General features: G+C 45.6%; 1 protein-coding gene across 1 annotated transcript in view; it reads right to left on the minus strand.

The window, feature by feature from the left end:
* Positions 1-16,725, minus strand: part of WNT3A (Wnt family member 3A) — an 81,718-nt gene extending 64,993 nt beyond the window's left edge. Inside the window, exon 1 of the mRNA XM_065744969.1 lies at positions 16,499-16,725. Within this exon, the coding sequence (XP_065601041.1) occupies positions 16,499-16,569 (71 nt within the window). The 5' untranslated portion in view covers positions 16,570-16,725. The remainder of the gene's footprint in view (positions 1-16,498) is intronic.
* Positions 16,726-18,536: the final 1,811 nt, after the last annotated feature.

Consider the following 18,536-nt stretch of genomic DNA (forward strand, 5'->3'; position numbering starts at 1 on the left):
CAGCAGTGAAAAATTTCTTCCATTTCTGCTACAAAGATAATGTTCACATTGCAGCCATAAATGAATTAATGCTTTGTGCACCAGGATGGTAACACTGCTTCAGCCCGATAGAAATATGGGAATTATCAGGATCTGTAAATATTATCAAAAAAGATCTCTGGAAAAATCCTCTAGGATCTTGTCAAGTTTTTGGCCCAAATAACATCCTATTTTTAATCTCAAAGATAAAACCGGACAGATTTAGATTCTACTATGAACAGATTATAAAACTCTCTTTCCCTGGTAAAAGTTGCCATTTCCAATTCTTTCCAAGGCATCTTTGTTATTTAGAGTAGACTTACCTACCCGTTTAGTTTTCAGTTTTAATGGAAGGTTTTTTCCTTCCTGAAAATAACTCTGCAAAGCTGAATGTACTTCAGTTTCTGTATGCACCTAAATTGAAAGAACTGTGTCCCAGAGAGGATCTGGGCCTTTAACCTCTTTATTTTTCCAAGCAGTATCACCAAGGACCTGACAAACACTTAATACTTCGCATCAGCTGCTCTTAAGACAGGGATAAAAACCATCCAGACACCAACTGGCATCACATCAATGACGTCGCTGGGCTCTCAGGCACTCAGTCATACCTCCCAGCATTAGCTGTCTAAAATCTAGGTTGTTACGGTTAATTCAAGAGTGGATGGAGAAAGATGGGCAACTCCAGACAGTGATTCATTACATCCACCAAAGATATCTATCTAAGGAAGGATGAATTGCCTTCAGAAGATGGCCATCACTCTACAGGGAGGTAAGATGATTTGCGTAGATATTTAAGCATTACATAGCTAGAATTAAGTGAGTGAATTCCATCCACAGAAGTCTGTTAGGGGAGTGTGCTGTTCATCCAATAGAGAATACGGATACAACTCTTTGTGTACTTGGAAATAGTAGGTGTCCTCATACTTTCTGAACGAGACCTGTTTTCAAACAGGAGTTCCACATGAGTCAAGTGCTGCCTCAAAGACGAACTGATCTTTCCTATTTAATTTTTAAGGCGATGTCTCAAAAGATCCTAAGTCAGTCAGCTGAAGGTGATCATGAGACCAAGTCCCACCTCAAAAGCATGTGTTTTTTGATTGGAACGTTGAGTTCAGTTCCTGGAATTTTAAGGACATTTTCTGTTGTTCACTCAGTTGGGTCTACGTACAGTTATACCCAGCCTGCTGCCAGGCACAGTTGTCAATCTCTGCAAACTTGTGAAGCTCCCAGACCACTATACCAGGAACTGAAATCAGGGTCTTTGGAGCTGCTGCCATCCTTTGTGGTCATTTTCCAGACCTATGGGAAGTGCATGAAAAAGTGCTGAGCACCCACTGACCTCCAGGCAACATAAGGGCAGTGTTCATCTCTCAACCACAACACTTTTTCTTCACATGGCTGAACTGTTTTATAAACCTAACTTTGCATCTCCACATGTTTAAACCTCTTCAGGGCTCAGGGGCTGGCTGTGAGAAATGGGAATATTAACATTATGTCAGTGCCCAGAAGGTCTCTGACTATGAGGCAGGCAAAGCTTGTGAGGCATCAGTAGAGGATCTGCCCGCGTTGGTTTAAGCTGGCTGCAAGGCTCTCAGGATCTGCTCACTGCCAAAATGAAGCAGTGGAATCAAATTCAGCAAATACTTCTTGGCAAACCAAAAATACATTAAAATGATTGCAACTGGAATTGTAGAATTGGCAGACTTGTGGATATGGTAAAAGAGAAGAGTTTGGTTTCATTTTTTTTTTCTTTTCCAGGATGAATTATCAAGGGTACTGAGGTTAGAGGCACAGCCCCAAGTTAATGGGAGTCAAAAAGGGGTGTGAGCCATGTGAACACGCATGTGAATGTTCTTACCCCCTGGTATATATGAACCGTCTTGCATTTATTGCAGGGTAAGAGCATTCACACGGGCAGTTACCACAAAAAAAACTGGCATCTTATTAGTTCACACCCTAACTTACCTCGTGGTAATTTGTTCATGTGCCCATCCCCTAAGGTGCCATTCCCAAAGAGAAGTTAGAGGACGCAATGTCCCCTTTGTACACAGTCAGCAGCTTAGTGGTTAGGGCACTCACCCATGGTATGGGAAAATGAGTTTCATAATTTTCCTCTCCTTGATTTGAAACAGGAGTTTAAACCCAAATTTCTTAAATCTCAGCAGCACAGAATAACCAACACATTATTCTTTACTACAGAACAACTAAATCAATTATTCACATTGATTGAGTTTTGGCCAACACTGGGGACTCAGCCAGAAACCTGGGGAGCTCTGAGCAGAAGCTCTTGACTTAACACCCATAGTATCCTAGTCCTGGGTGCAGATCAGGATAGATACTGTGTAGATGGATTCTGCAAATGTTCAACCCCATTAGGATATACACAAATGCTCTTGCAATGCTGCCTTTGCATGCCCCAAAACCCCATCTAGCTCCTAGCCAAGTTTTGCTACATGTTGTCAGATATATACAAGCCTTAACTGGGTTCCTTCTCTCTCCTGCAATGGGATAAGAGATGGGACTGAGAGATATGCCTATAATTTACATACATTATTAATGTATGTCCCTGATAGCATGTATAATAATGTGCTATGTATCAGCCCAACACAGGAAAGACTCTCCCTGTTCTTGGGCTTGATCTCAACCTGTGTGACCCAGCTTGGTGCCTGCACATAGAAAATGAACAGAAATGCTCAAATATTTAGGATAAATACAAGGTTAAGCAGTACCTTCCTGTCCCAGAGTCAAAGTGCAAAGCAACCTGCAGAATCAAAACCTAAAGGAGTTCAGCTTCTAATCCAAAGACAGGTCAAACTTAAGGGAAATCTAGTCCTGTTTTAGCAGACTTTGGAGCAACCTTTTTGTCTCCTCTACTTAACTGCCCATTTCTGTGAGACTTGTGCCTACCAAAGCTCTCTTGGCTGATGGATCCAAATGTCATGAGGGGTCCAGCAGACAGGCAGCAAGACAGCTTGAGCCTTGGCTCCTGCAGGAGCCAGCTGTGAGAGATGGAGCAAGGTATCTGAGGGCCTGCCAGTCCCTCCAGTACCACAAAACACATATCCTGAAGAACAACCTTCTCCTTGCATGAGCTCTTCCATTCCACCTCTGCATTTTACACAAACTTTCAAAGGCTGTGAATTTCACAGAGAAGGAGGCAACACTGACTGAAAATTTCACATATTACACCTGAGGTGTCTATATTCTCTCCCTATATTCTCTCCCTATATTCTCTCCCTATATTCTGTCTAACCAGCAGAGTTAAGCCTACGGCTAAGATTAAGCTTAACTTAGCAGCCAAGAAATTTTTAGCAGCAAACCTGTGCACAGTTCTGAAAGGTAGGCAGTTTAAAGGGATGTTCATATGACTTCTACCACTCTTCTATTATATTGATGCCAACACATTCTTCTGGGATCCAAAAGATCCCAGGCATCTTCTTTGACATCTTAAAGGTCAAGGAAATTTAAGACGAACCAAACCTTTATGCATTCACAGTAATACAAACAGCTGGGGAATTTGAAGACTACACTGCCCAAATGTGTGAAGAAATTTGTGCAGATCTTCTCAACAAGTTCAGCAGAAACACAGAAATCTCCAACTCGTTTAAAAGGTGCATGAGATCTTTTCTTTTCCCCATAGTTTGGGGATTCATACAAGCTTAAGAAATTGAGAATGACGGAGCTTGAACATTTGACCTAACCTTTTTCATCTAGAAGCCATCCACCCAGACAGTCATCTTGGTTCTATCACCAGCACAGAGACCAAGCTGCTACAGAGAGAGTCATTGCATTGGCAATATGGGTGGCATTGTGAATGGGACTGGTGAATCACAGTGAGGAAGTGCCAGTTTTCATTCACTGACTAGAAAGGGAACTTAGATGACTGCTTCAGATGAGATATCCAGTTCTGACATGGAGCAGGATGTGCTCAGCATGACTGAAGAGCGTAAGTTTTATGTACTACAGTACAGTGAACAAACTTGAACTCTTCCCTCATGGTCTTCATCATACTGACTCACAAGTGTCCAGTTGCTCTGGCTGATGTCCTCACCCCAATAGTTTTGCAAACAGCGAGTCAAAGTAAGTCCAGAACAGCTCTTCTGTATGCCAGTCTCTGCTCCATCCCCCCCTGCTGCACGTTGATGTGGGATGTGTGCAGCCTGCCTTTGCTAGGAACTATCAGCAACTCTCTCCATGTTTTTGTTTTCACCTTATTTTCTTCAATTCAGGTCAACAAGCTACTTGTAGAGGCTTGTTTTAAGGCAGAGAATACAGGTGAGCAGAGGTCTTGTGTCATAAGCAAGCGCTTTATCCACAGGTTATCTTTTCAATTCATTATATAGTCAAGGTCTTGCATGTTGTCCTACCCTTCTTGTAACAAAAATGAACAAAACTGGGCTCTTCCATACAAGTATCCAAACAGAAGCCTGTATTGGCCTGCATAAAATCTGTTCTTGGATAACAGAGAGCAAGTCCAACGCTCTTGATTTATTCAAGATGAGTGTCATTGTCAGAGGAAATAGGAGCTAACACTAACAGCACTGTTGGTGGCAGACACCAAAGGTAAGTTAGCTGAGATGTTTCTGTGGCTGTAAAGGCAGGCCAGACTATATAACCCTTGAATTAGTTTCTGTACCACGATTTGGAAAGTCAGCTGGTAGACATTGCAGTTTACTTGTAATTGTAGTGGAGCTCTTAGAAAGCTGTGCTGCATACACACTGCTATATATTACAGCTGAAAAGGAATCCTTCCTTATCCAGGAGACTTGAGACCTCACATTACATCAGTGGGACAGATAGACTCACTGCTCCTTTCTATTACAGACTTCCCATCTGCCTGTGGGCAAGTTACACCAAGGGTTGCAGTGGGCACTGAATTAGCATTTTGCTGTCTGATTCCTAATCTTCTGCTAATGTTTCTTATCTATTCTCTTTCAGCTCAGTTGTTTGCCCCCATCTGTCTGGTCCGTGTTGCTCTTTCAGGCTTAAGTTCACTCCCAGTCATCGTTGGTCTCCTGTTGTTAGTGACTTTCAAGTTTTGCAATCAATCTGCTAATATCCATGACCTGACCTGTTAGAAAAACACTGAGATCCTTCCTTGTCCAGCTGATATTATTGTTAGTAATGACTCAGTGCTAACTACCTCTCCTACCCATTGCTTCTCTGTGGCTGTGAGTTAGGTATATTTAATACAGCCTGTGGCACTTGAGGGTGAATGAGATGATTTCTGGGTTGAATGATTTAATGACAGTAAATGTTGTTGTGCCTATTATTGCAGATCCACGGTGGGATGTATCTCAACTAGCCTAAGGTGCCTAATAGTTAGACAGTTACATCTCTGCTGCTCACCTTCTGTGAAGAGAAGTGAGCATTTCAACAAAGCAGCAGAGCTAATCCATTTTCTCTTACATTCAGAATGAGCTCAAGGTATTCACAGACCCATCACTGCAATATGCCAACAAGGGGCAGCTCAATAAAATCGGTTGATTGCTCAGGTTGCAGCAGTGCACTCAATAAGTTTCAGGCATAAAACAGGAATTATTCATCCAAATAGCCTTGCACTTTACTTCTGCCCTTTTTCCACTTGGTCTTGTTGCTTTGTCTGAGCACTTTCCCCAACAAATCTTTCCACGAATTAGCCAAACCGTGCCTCTGCTAACACTGCCCTGGAGATCAGGCTGCCACTTTCTCCTTAGATTGACACTATTTGTAAATAGGAACAAAACGAGGCCTTGAAAAAGGCAACACACTCTTCATGCCAGCTGGTGGACTGAGTAGACCAGACTGGCCTTCCAAGTCAAGGAACGCAAGATCTCTCACTAGCAGAAAAAATGTAGTGTATCAACACAGACATCAACACACACATCAAAATATCTTTATCTCACATGCCTAGCATCTGACATCAGGAGGGCACTGCTCCCAGAGCCTACAGAATGGCTCACCATTGGCATTACAAAGCCAAACCACAAGGAGAGGCAGCCATCCCTATGTTATGCAGGTTCAAAGTCAGGTGCCCAGCTCTCCTGGTCTAGACTGTCTTTTTTTTTTTTCTGAAGTCTTCAGAACAAATGCATCGGATCTGCTCTTCTTAAGGAAGAATGTGCCAGAGAATGATACTTCGTAAGGAATCTCTTTAAAAGCCCTTCTGTTACATGAGAATTTTGCTTAGTTCACCTATACCCATGTGGAATATAGCACCCGAACTTCAAGTGACAGATTCTTAAAGGTATTTCAGTCTCTAAAGATGTAAAGAATTGTCTACTGGGATTTAGAAAGCAGTCTTCCAATGGGAGTATCCTCTTAACTTTCTACATGTCTAGCTGGATTGCTGAGTGCACACTTTTAGGAGGGGACTCATAGAGAAAAAAACATAGGAGCTGAATTCATCTATATAAAATATGTTCATCCTACCTCATCATCCAGGATCCTGTTGCAGGCAACGGTGAGAAAACTGGCACAGCTGGGGAGTGATTCATGCCATCCAAAGGAGAATGCCTAATGTATGTCAGATGCGTTGCATTCTCGCTGATAGCTCTAAAGGAAACTTGGCTAAAGGCTGCTAAATCTGAAAGATTTTCATCCAGAAGGGACAGGAATTAAACCAGGATCTCCCAGAATCACAGAATGGCCTGGGTTGGAAGGGATCATCTAGTTCCAACACCCATTAAACAGACTTCTGGGCCTCTTAAGGAATAGTGGGTCTCCCAGTAAATTCTCCAGACCTTATTTGATACCCAGTGACATTTCGACACTTTTCACTGGGCTCTGGAGGGGACCTCACCTGTCCAGCAAGATCTTAGACTATCTTACTTCCCAGTTAATACAGCACCATAAAAAAAAAATGTAGAAATGCTCCCTTACATGTGTCCTCTCTGTCATGCCACAAAAGTGTCTAGCAACAGGCTCTATTCAAGGAGTTTAGTTCCTGCCCTCCCACCCCTTAGAAAATATCTCTATTAGACAAGGTGCACTCTTCTGGTAGCAGAAGAAACTCCTGCTCTGCTCACTGCTGCCTGGCTTCTTTCCTTGGGCTTGGTTATAGCACAAGTGGTTTCTGCCTTTTCTCACTGCTCTATCCCAGAATGGCAATCCTGTTGAATAACAGCAGATACTGTGGCAACCCGAGTATGCCAAAGCTCTGCCATAAAAATTGTAAGGAAAGGAGATCTGAATCTGGAAACGTGAAATTCAGACTGGGAAAAGAGAAAGGGTTTGATTTCAGAGAACTGAAAGTAAAACATTTGGAAATGCAGATTCAGCTCTTAGAGAATGACTGCATTCTCTGCTGACACAACTTGATGGAGAAGCGAGAATGTCATTTTGAATCTTATTTTTTAAGTTTTCAGATGACCTCCTATTACAAGTTTGCATCAATGACTAGTGGATGTGGTTGGAAGATGGAAGACTCTGGGCATGTTTGACAGCAGAAGACAAAGAGCTGAGGGAGACGTATTTTTCAGCATCCCCACAAAATCAATTTTATGAATTTGTGCTCCAGAATGTGCTGGATTAGATGCAGGATTAAACGTGTTACAGAGAAAGCCACAAGGTGTTTTGCAGTGGTGCTGAGACATGACAACATACAAGACGGGGTGAAAATGCTGAGGATAGGGGTGGTTTTAGCCTGGAAAGCATGCACAGTATGATGGTATCACTGAAGCACCCATTCCAGCATACTGGTAAGCACTGTGCACCAAGGAGCTAGTTAAAATAGAGGGAGAAGATGGTGAAAAAGTCGAAGATTTGACTTTAGGTGTGTTTTATCCTGGCAGTGATAATTAGAATTGGAGTTCATATTTAAACAGCAAGAAAATAGCCAAATGAGCACATTCTCAAAGGGGAATCCCTGTCTTGGGAACGATGTGAGCAATGCTTGTGGAGGAGATGTCTCTGAGCCAGCTGCCTCAGTTCCTCCTGAGTAACAGAGAGTTTAACCAGTCACTTTCCATGTTCCATAAAGGACTGACACATGATTTGCACCAGAAAGTGCTTATTTCTTCCTGTCAGCAAACAAAGCCAAGAGCACCTGGCTTGGATGGAGACATCCAAAGTGTAGGCATGTAATGGACAAAGTTAATTCCACCCTGAGACTTCACTCTGTCGCCTGCAGGTAGGCATCAAGAGCAACTGAGATGCTGTAGGGTTTGCTTGATTGGCTTCCACCTGCTGCTCAAAAAGGAGCATGGCAACTCTGGATCTTACATGATCCCCTCTGTGCCAGTGAGGACTAACAGGATGCCATCAGGCATCTTAATAAAAAGTAGACACCTGATGGAAAACCAAGCATCTTCACTTTGGGATTAGATGCTTTTCCTGCAAGACAAGCTTAAACTGAACAGTAGGATTGATGTGTAGGGAAGGGCTGAGCTTCCATATCCTGTGACAGACACGGGGTCAGGCTAGAAATGTGGAGGTCTCCCATGATCTGAGCTCAAAGAACCCCTGAGGCTCTCTCTCAGCCTCTGAGGAAAATCAGACTTCCCCCCATGGAAGAGGGGAAATGGCCATCCCAGATACCTGGGACACCTTGTGAGGTCTGCGAGAGGGGAACCAGCCCACACACGGACATGACCTTGCTGGTGAAGCTCACAGAGTACACGAAGATTCAAAGACAGAAAAAGCATTTCACACCAATACAGTGTGGAAAGAACAGTAAGAACGCTGGAAAAGAGTGACAGCATCCCCACAGAATCATCATCATCATCACTGTATCATAAAAAGCACAACTGCTGTCATCGATACCAGAACAGAAACTGTGGTGAGGAAACCAAAGGCACCTTGAACCCTTTGATGGCCTGGGCTCTACAAATGCAAAGTGATCTCTGGGTATCAGCAACATCCAAGTGGGAAAGGGCCTGCGAATATGCAGGTGGCAAACAAGGAAAGGAGACAAACAATGTCTTTGTGATGCGTAACGCTCTCCCCTTGCTTAAAGGCCATTTTTCAAGGCAGTGCCCTATGTTAGGAGTTCAAAACAAGGGAGTTAACATATTGGTTCCTTGTCCCTCCCTTTGTTTTTGGTTGTTGTTTTTTTTGGTTTTTTTTTGCAAGCACTGGTAGAATTTGGAGTGAACTGGTGAGCTGCTGAATTTTTACATGTTGTGCTTAGGTCATAACTGAATTTAAAGCAAACCAACGAACCTGGACTCTTCTAAAGGGACAGAAGGGAAGAAAATCAGTATGAGTGACCCAGGCTACGTGGAAACATTGGTAGAAGCAGACTAACCTTGGGCCTGACCCAGCAAAGCCCTGGCTGTTGTGGAAGGTCCTCCCTGGGTACAGGATGATGCTCTGCTGAATTGTTGTGGATCTTATGGACCCTGGGCCTTCATTTGGCTCTCAGAGGTGTCAGAAGAGCAGAGTTGCTGTTTGTGAGTATTTGTCAGTATTAGTGTAGCCTTGGGTTGTGTTCCATCCATATACATGTGCTCTGGTCCATACTGCTCCCCCTCCTATTTCCCCTCGACTTCCAATATATTTCAGGGCTTTTTTATAGGCACCACCACTATGACACCAGCCCGACCTGACTGTGCAGAAAACACCAAGCTGTGCCATTCCCAAAGACATTCTGCTTCTATTTGGGCCTAGCAAGCTCTTCCCTGTCTCAGCGGTGAATATCTCCAGACCTACACATTTCTCCTCTCCAGTTCCAGGTCTGGAGGGTTTCTTTTTGGCTCCAGAGCAAGCACATGAACCCAGTACTGCTCCAGTAAGAAAACTATGACGTGGATTTTGGTGGGAGCAGGACCGATCCATCCCTGCTTGCTGTAGGCCCTGGGGATGAGGCCATGTGCTCAGCATCCACTCACTGCAGAAACTCAGCTGTGCAAGTGGAGCTCCTGTGACTCAGAGCCAGGAGGATTCCCCGTTACACACGTGTGCAATGCTCCTTAAGTGATGCCTTTATGTTTTATACAAAATCCTTTGAAATGTGGCTAGGATATCTGAATCATGTACTCAAGTGATGCGAGGGAGGGCACCTTTCCCTGAGGAATGCCAGTGCTGAGTGAAGTGGAAGTGGGTGTGTGGACACATGCTTGTCCCATGTGGCTTTTCTCACCCTCTTGTAAGCACAAAGGTAACACATTTGCTCCTGGTGAGGCCAAGCACAGAACAGCATCCTTTCTCTGCTGCTCTGGGCCAGATTAGCTCCCTGCAGTTGTAGGAAAAGGAATGTGAGCTGGAAGAAGATCCCATGGATTTGGGACGGAGACACCAGCCCTGTTACTCCTGGTACATCCAGGGCAAGAGCAGCAATCTTTGTCTTTCCTTTCCTAGAAGAGGCCACAGACTCAAAGTAAAATCAAATTTTAAAATTTCTCTAGCTTGGCTCCTGAGAGATCAGTCAAAACATCTGTATATATATATTTTTTTTCAGACAGAAAGCAGAGTTGGTGGCCATTTCCAAGCTTTAGGCCAGGTTGGATGGGGCCCTGTGCAATCTGATCTAGTGCTTGATTTACAAGATGATTTTGAGGTCTCTTTCAACCCAAGCCATTCTATGATTCTGTGATTCCTTTCCAAGGCCTAGCTTCACAGCTAAGTATGGAAAAAAGAAATGCCATGCGCAGGGGTGAGATGTTCCATCAAGTTGGCACAAGAGCTGAGAGAGGAGAATGGGACCTATCTATAACATTAACACCTACTGCCCCAAAGCAACCATTTCTCTATTCTGCCTAATGCTGCACACTGTAATAGCACCCATGAACATGGAAGCTGTGCAGGCCGGTCATTAGGAAGAAGAAAAGACCTGCCTTCCCTTGGTGAACCAGACAACTGAGTGTCTTGGTAGTACAACCAACCCTGATGGAGCCCTGCTCATAGTGTGGCCCAGGACAGAGCCTTTAAATTCTTCTGCTTCTGCTTTCCCATCTGAAAAATGGTTATAAGAAACAGAAAATCACAGAAGCATAGAATGCTTTGAGTTGGAATGGGGCCCTTAGAAGTCACCTAATCCAAATTCCCTGCAATGAACAGAGACACCTACGGCTCCACCAGGTGTTCAGAGTCCCAACCAGTTTGACCTTGGATGTCACCAGGAATGGAGCATCCCCCACCTCTCTGGGCAACCTGTGCCAGTGCCTCGCCACCTTTATTGTAAAAAACTTCTTCCTTCTATCCAGTCTAAATCTCTCATCTCTTAGTTTGAAACCATTTCCCCTCGTCCTATCACTACAGACCCTGCTAAAGAGTTTGTCCCCTTCCTTCTCACAGCCCTCACCTTTGGATGCTGAAAGGCTGCCCCCCACTTCCAGCAAACTTCTTCAGGCTGAACAGCCCCAGCTCTCCCCACCTGCTCTCTTAGGGGGAATGTTCCATCTCTTGGACCAATTTCATGGCCCTCCTCTGAATGTGTCCTTGTCTCTCCTGCACTGGGGACACCAATCCTGGACACATCCTTTTATACCTTTCTGGACACTTAGCCATGTTACTTAAGTGCTCTATGGTTTTCAGATGAGATGTCTTAGAGGTGTTTAAAGGTATGTAAAGGACGTGTTTTGACTGTAGGACTGCCTGAAAAGGGCTTGGGAGCAAAATAATTCACATTTCTTTATTTTTTGGTAGAATAGGCTTTCTTTTTTTGAGCCATTGCTTTGGTTCAGTGCCTTCTCACTCTACGCCTCAAGCACAGACCACGCAGGAGCAGTTTCCTCCTACTGATATTGATGCAGAAAGGTCTCCTCAGCCTATGTTGCCCTCTATACCCATTGCTGCCTGGGTGCAAATCACCCATGCAGTGCTTAGGAATATCCAAGATAATAGGAGTGTTGGTAAAAGGCTACAGCATCGTTCTGTAATGACACACAGTCTGGCAGAAAGGGGCCATGTAAGATACTGTTGTAACAGATGTATTATATATAAAAAGGCAATTCCCAAGCCTTGGGGCAAGGGTGGGAGAGGAGCACATGCACAGGGATTGCAACCACCATGCAGAAGAACATGACGGCTGTTTAACAGCACACTGCAACCTGCAGCAGTAGCAGAGGAAATGAATACCATTGCCTTGGAAATGCCAAAATCCTCAGCTCCAGTTAACTGATCAGAGGAAGAAAGGGTTGATGCCATAGAGGAAGAAAGGGTAATGCAATAGTAGTTTCTGAGCTCTAGAGATTGGTTTAGGAGCTCTGATGTTAATGTGCATGGCTCATGCTGTCCCTTGGGTGACCTTCCATGGCTCTGCCTCCCTCCTGGTTAACGAGGAACGATCATTTCTCACTTAATGTGCTCACTCTCTGCCAAACCTAAGCTTTGGTTTCTCAAGTGTGGAGCCTGCCAAGACTCAGCTCTGTTCTCTAGGATTTGTCATGGAAAAAAGAATTTTGTTTTTCATGGGATCCAGAACCCAGCTTGGCTTTCACCCACCCCAGTGCAGATTGGGGGCTGTTTCCCCCACCCTAGGGTGGACAAATGCCAGGAGAGATCTAAAACATGACACAAGCTAGGACCTCATCCATGCACTGCTCTTACTGCAGTGCTGCCATTCAGCTCTCAGGGACATCTATTCAGCTGCAGCATTCGCATATTGCTGCAATAGTTCCTCCTGCATATCTTCCCAATGGCAAGGCTGCCCTCCCACCCTGCTCCCATGCATTTGCATTTCCCTGAAGCACAAGGAATAGGAATGGAAAGACATATCAGATCACTTTTTCCAACCCTTCTGGGCTGCAAAAAGGCTACTGCAGAACATCACCAGCTTTGGGCAATCTCATCCTGCATGGGTGGTTCAACCAGCAGTGCTGCCTTGACCACCCTTGGACAAGGAGAAATATGAAGCTAAAATCGATGGAAAAAAAGAGGTAGAAGTTCAGAAAATATCCCTAACATCCATCCTTCTTGTCCATCTTCAGTGACACTGCTTTCTCTCAGCTGCCAGCAGTTATTGCTCATCTCTTAACTCAGTTTATTAGGGGGCCAGCGTCATCCCACCTCACTTAGGTGGTACAAAGAGCAAAGGAGCTCCACCAGACCTCACCTATCGACTCCTGATACTTTTTTCTTTCCACAGCATGGCTGGACGAGGTGCTCTTAGTGGTTTTTTCCTTAACGATTCTAGGATATCTCATGTGGGACTTACAGCAGCACCTCCACTGCGCCCCAGCCAGTTCACACTGCATCACCTGCATCCCACCTTTCTTCCTGAATCAAACCCTTCTTCCTCCTGGACCATTTCTGCACCCTCTGATTGTCCCCAGACCGAATCTGACCTCGTGCCATCAGCTAGGAAATAAAATATACACACATTTCTTCATGTGCAGCCAGCCAGTCAAGGCAATGCAAGTTAGCTGGGAAAAGCTGAAACTCCCTTTGTGGTGCCACCACTTGTGCCTGGACCCCAGCAGGACAGGGGACATCTAATCCTCTCTGCTCACGAATTCAGCTTCTGCGTTTCCTAATTTCCCCCCTGCACCCTCTTCTTCTATTTTTAGACAAACGCACAAACAAAGAGCACTGACATCTGAAATAAACAAAGCTTTTGTTGTCGTTGTCGGGTTGTTTGGGGTTTTTTTTGCTACTAATCCGAATGCAGAAGAGCCTTTAAGGGCTGCTTTAGGGTCACGCAGTGCAGTGCTGAGCTGGGGAAAGTCCCACCGAGAGACGGTGCCGCAATAAATCACAGCGGCACGTCCCTGCAAACTTACCACCTCAGTCCCAACAGGACCCGACTCCCTATCACCTGATCGCATCTACATTATTTCCAAAGCCTATTTCTTCCCTTTCTGCGAATACTCTGTGCAGGAGTTTTCTGTTTTGAGGAAGCTCTCGCCACTTCCCCCCCCCCCCCCCCCCGCCCATCGCCACTAAAGGATGCAGGCAGAGCACCGCAGCTCTGGGGGATTTTTTTCCTTTTTTTCTCCTCGTTTTCTCTTCCCCTATTCTACATTCCCCGTCATGGACAGGGGGTCGTGCAGAGCCCACACAGCCCAATTTCGAGCAGGTGCCTCTATGCTACGGTGGGAACAGCAACTCAGACGGCTCAGCCGAGCAGGGAGCTCTGCTTGGAGGCAATTACAGTAACAGCCACATGCCTGCTTGCCCCCCCGACAGATACATGCTTGGTGTTTCCCCCAATTTCTTCCCTCTGGGAGAATAATTAACCAAACCCTACAGGGGAGCATCATTTCTCAGTGCCTGTTTTAGCTCAAGCTGGGAGCCGAGCGAGCATCCATTGCTCTGCCTGCGTTGGGGAGAGGTTATGTTTTAATTAGGAACTGTTATTCATAGGGGAAGGGGTGGGGGGACGGGACAATTTGGGGATGGTGAATTACGGATTTTCTGCTCCGAGCAGTCATGTAGCAGTGAGCAGATGTCGGGGAGGCTTTAAACAGAGATGTCTGAGGGGAGATGTTTGTCGTTTACACTCCTGGAGTGAAACGTGTTTGGCTCCTGTCCCCAAAATAAGTGAAAAATAATGAAATGGTGCAACAATAAAAATAAATAAATAGATAGGAAAGCGGAAGAAAAAGGACAACTTTCAATTCAAATAGAAGGGCTATCGATTTTCCCAATCGTGCAGGCTGGAAGGAAGCTGTCCTTGCAGAGCACGACGATTTGGGGGAAGAGGACTGCACTCCCACCCCTGTGATGTGCACGGGGCTGTCCCGAGGGCCCTGCACCCCTCCCCACCCCCACCCCGTGCCCCCAGCTCCGGCCAAGGGGCGGCTGCGGGTTAGGGGATAAATAAAGTGGGAAAGGGGTGTGCATGGGGGGGAAGGCAGCAACCGCTCGGAACAGCTCCCAGCCCGACTCCCCCACCCCGAACCATCGCATTTTCATGGCCTGGGGGGCTGTGTGGGGTGGAGGGGGGTGTGGGGCTTTGCTCTCTTTGCAAAATAAACGCCTAAAAACCGCCGGCACCGAGGGAAAGGAAGAAAAGGAAGAAGAGAGGGGGAGGTGGGGGGATTGATGGAAAAAAATACATATATATAGAGAAAGCATCACCTCTTCGGTCCCCCCCCCCCCCCCGCGCACAGCCGATGTGCGCTCGGACCATCTCCTGTCCCTTGTGTCCCCCCCCCCACCCCCGGGCCCGACCCGCACCCCGTGCTCTGCTCCTCGCCGGGTGACAGGGGAATATTTATGTCGGTATTGAAGGAATGCGCTTCCTTCTCCAATCAGGAATGCAACCGGAGTTTCTTAATTATAAGTTAGATGGTGGCTGGGAATAAAAGATCGCTTTTTAATGACTCCCGTCCAGGTGCTCCTTCTGCCTGTCTTCCCGAGAGCGCATTTGCATTTTATGGCCTCTCTCCCATCCCAACGAATTCCCTCTGCTCTCAGACATACCTGACATAGTTGCAGGGACTCTGCCTTCAACACACCGCGCTCAGAGCACCCGAACCCCGCTCCCACTTTGAGCGGCAGAGGCGGCTGAAACGCAGCGCGCATCAAAAGAACAACCGACAGACAGACAGACAGATATGTACACGTTTTCGCCGCCGATTGCGCGCCCCGCTGCTCCATCCCCAAGCTCCATCCCTCCTGGGGCTCACCCCGAGCTCCCCCCACCCCACAGCACCCCACAAACAGCCCCGCATCGCTCCGCACCCGCGCAGCCGTCGGAGCCGCTTTGCGCTTTCCCCTCTCGGCGCTCCCTCCCCTGCGTTAAGGGCTTCCCTCAGCCCAATTACCTCCGCGGGGTAATTAGTGCAGGTCGTGCAGTTACATGCCTCGCCCTGCACCATTTGCTTCTTCTTCTTCATTTTTTTTTTTTTTTTGGGGGGGGGTGAGGGAGAGAATAATAATAATAATAATAATAATAATAATAATAATAAAAAACACCTTCTTAAAGGCGTAGGGTGCGGAAAGGGAGCCCGAAAGTCACTCTTTTTTTTTTTTTTCTATTGTTGTTGTTTTTGATTTTTTTTTTTGATTTTTTTTTCTTTTCTTTTTGGCCCGGTTGGGACCGCGCAACTTTCCGCTGCCCTCCGCGGGGTTCTGCTCCGCGCAGGTCGCTCTGTCCCTCTCACCTCTTTCTTCCCCTTCGCTCCCTACACATCCCTCAAAGCGAAAGAGAGGAGGGGGAAAAAAAAAGCACGTTTCCATCCTCTGCCCCCCTTCCTTCCACCTGACTGGCTCGAAATCACCTTGAAATGCTCATGTCAACTTGTATCATTATCTCTTTAATTCAGGCAGCGCCTTTTGTTCTGCGCAGGAGAGGATCAAAGCACTTAAAAAAAAAAAAAAGGAGAACTTTCCGATCGCTCCCTCTCTGCTACAGTGGGAGAAGGAGAGCTCAGGTATAACCCAGTCAAAATAAACAAAGGGAATGCATAAATAAAAGAGGTGAATCGCAGGTTCTAGGAACTTGCTGGCGCTGGAACAATCCCACCTCCTTTAGCTGAGCGGCAGCGAAAGGAGAATTTCAAGTCACGGTGAACGCGAGGGGTTGCAGAGCAAAAAGCAGAGGAGGGGAAAATAAATGAAAATGAGAGGGGAAAAAAAAAAAAAAACAACAACGAAGAAGAAGAATAAAACTTACCACCAGATTGGGTAACTTGACAGAGCCTGACTCAACCCACAGAGAAACAGGAAATATCCAAAAGAGGCCATTGATGAAAAGTTGTCTTTCTTTTTTTTTTTTTTTTCCTTTTTTTTTTTTTTTTTCTTCTCTTAAAACCAGAGTTGCCAAAACTTTCCTTTCTTCCGAGGCGGCGGGATGATTATTTTAATAATAATATAATAATCACAATCATTTGGAAGGGAAAAAATAATGATAATAATAATAAAAAATAATAATAATAATGGAGAAGTCAAATGAAGTGAACTCGACCCGACCAGGTAAAATCCTCTCTCTCTTCGCTTCCTCTGCTACTCTCAAGGAAAAAAAAAAAAAAAAAAAAAAAAAAATCTCGGAGAGGTAAAAAAAAAAAACACACACACTCTTCTCTCAGCCAAGACACTGAAGGCAAATATTAAAAAAAAAAAAAAAAGAAAAAAAAAGAAAAAAAAAAAAAAGAAGTTTGAAGTAGCTCTCTTAAAAAGGACCCAATCAGCACTTATTGCCAAAGGGAGAATTCTGATGCTTTGGCTTGTTCTGTCAATCAGGAGCGCGAAGTCAGGAATGAGCTAATTGCGAGGAGATAGTGTTTTAATACTCATTAGGGGGCACGTTGGCCCACAAGCCATGGGGATAAAATGTAGTTTTAAAAAGGGGAAGGAAGATTTAGGGGGTTTAAATAGACAGGGGGGACCCCTGTGGATTTGGGTAGCTATAACAACCTGCCCGGATTTCGCTCCCTGGGTTGAAGCTACTAAAATGCAAAAAAAAAAAAAAAAAAAAAAAAAAGTGTGAAGTCGTTTTTTTTTTTTTTTTTTTTTTTTTTTTTTTTTTCCCCTCCTTTTTAAATTATTATTTTCTCCACTTGCCCCTTCTCTCCGCTCCGTCCTCTCCTCTTCCTCCCGGTGGGGCTGCATCCAAACCAACTTTCTAGAAACTTTGGGTCGGTCCTATTATTTACACCCCCCACCCCCAATCCTTTCTTTCCTCCTTTCTTCGTCTTCACCCAACAAAGTAAATAAATAGAGCGTCCCCCCCCCCCAGACCCCCTCGCACACATCGCCACGCTCACCCCAACACGCACCCCCCCCTTCCCCACCAGTCCAACCAGCCCGAGATCCCACAGCTCCAGCGAAGACCTCTGCTACGAAATCCACTTCTTCCACGCAAATCCCAACGGGGGCTCCGTCCGAACCATCCCCATTGCAGCAGTCCCAGCCCGGACTTTGCCACCGCTCCGCTGCTGCAAACGACTTCATCCACCACATCCACCCCACGGGGTTCCAGTAATTGATCTCTTCTCTTTTTTGTTGTTGTTGTGTTTTTTTGTTAGTTAGTTTGGTTGGTTTTTTTATTATTATTATTATTAATTTCTCCTCTCCACGCATCTCGACCGTTTCTCTCCTCGCGGTGAGAAGGGAAGAAGGAGGAGGTGTGGGGCTGGGGGGGGAGGGGGGGGAGTGGGAAACCCTCAGGTTTTCATTGGGGGTGAAAAGAAGGAGAAAGAGATCATTGGGAGTATGATTATAAAGACGTAGCTGCTCCGGCCGGGGTGCACGTTTCCATTTGCTGCTCCTCTGGGACACATTGTTGGAAGCTCACGGTGTCCGGCAGTGAGTGTCACCCAGCTGACAGCCGTTCCCCATCCCCGGGGTCGTTTGAAAGGGGCCAGAGAGGAGCAGACGGGAGGATGGAGGCACACTGGATGGGCTTGGGGATGTTTCGTCCCCAGAATAACAACAAGGATCCCGTTTTCCACTATTATTATTATTTTTTTTCTGAGGGGGCCGTCCCCGGCTGCGGCGCGTTGGGTTTTCATCTTTTTCTTTTTTTTTTTTTTTTTTCAGATTTGATGCGTTTTTATTATTATTATTATTTTTAATTTATTTGCTTGACACGGTTTCGTTTTATCTGTGAATCAGAACATTTCTGTGGCTCACACGGAACAAAGAGAGGTACGGTTTTAATGACTCGGCTGCAGGAAGGCTCACAACCTTGCCTTTGCTCAAATCAAAATGCG

The sequence above is a fragment of the Cyrtonyx montezumae genome, unplaced genomic scaffold (assembly GCF_038088225.1).
Source record: "Cyrtonyx montezumae isolate F1298 unplaced genomic scaffold, pur_monq_1.0 scaffold_32, whole genome shotgun sequence".
Classification (NCBI taxonomy): Eukaryota; Metazoa; Chordata; class Aves; order Galliformes; family Odontophoridae; genus Cyrtonyx; species Cyrtonyx montezumae.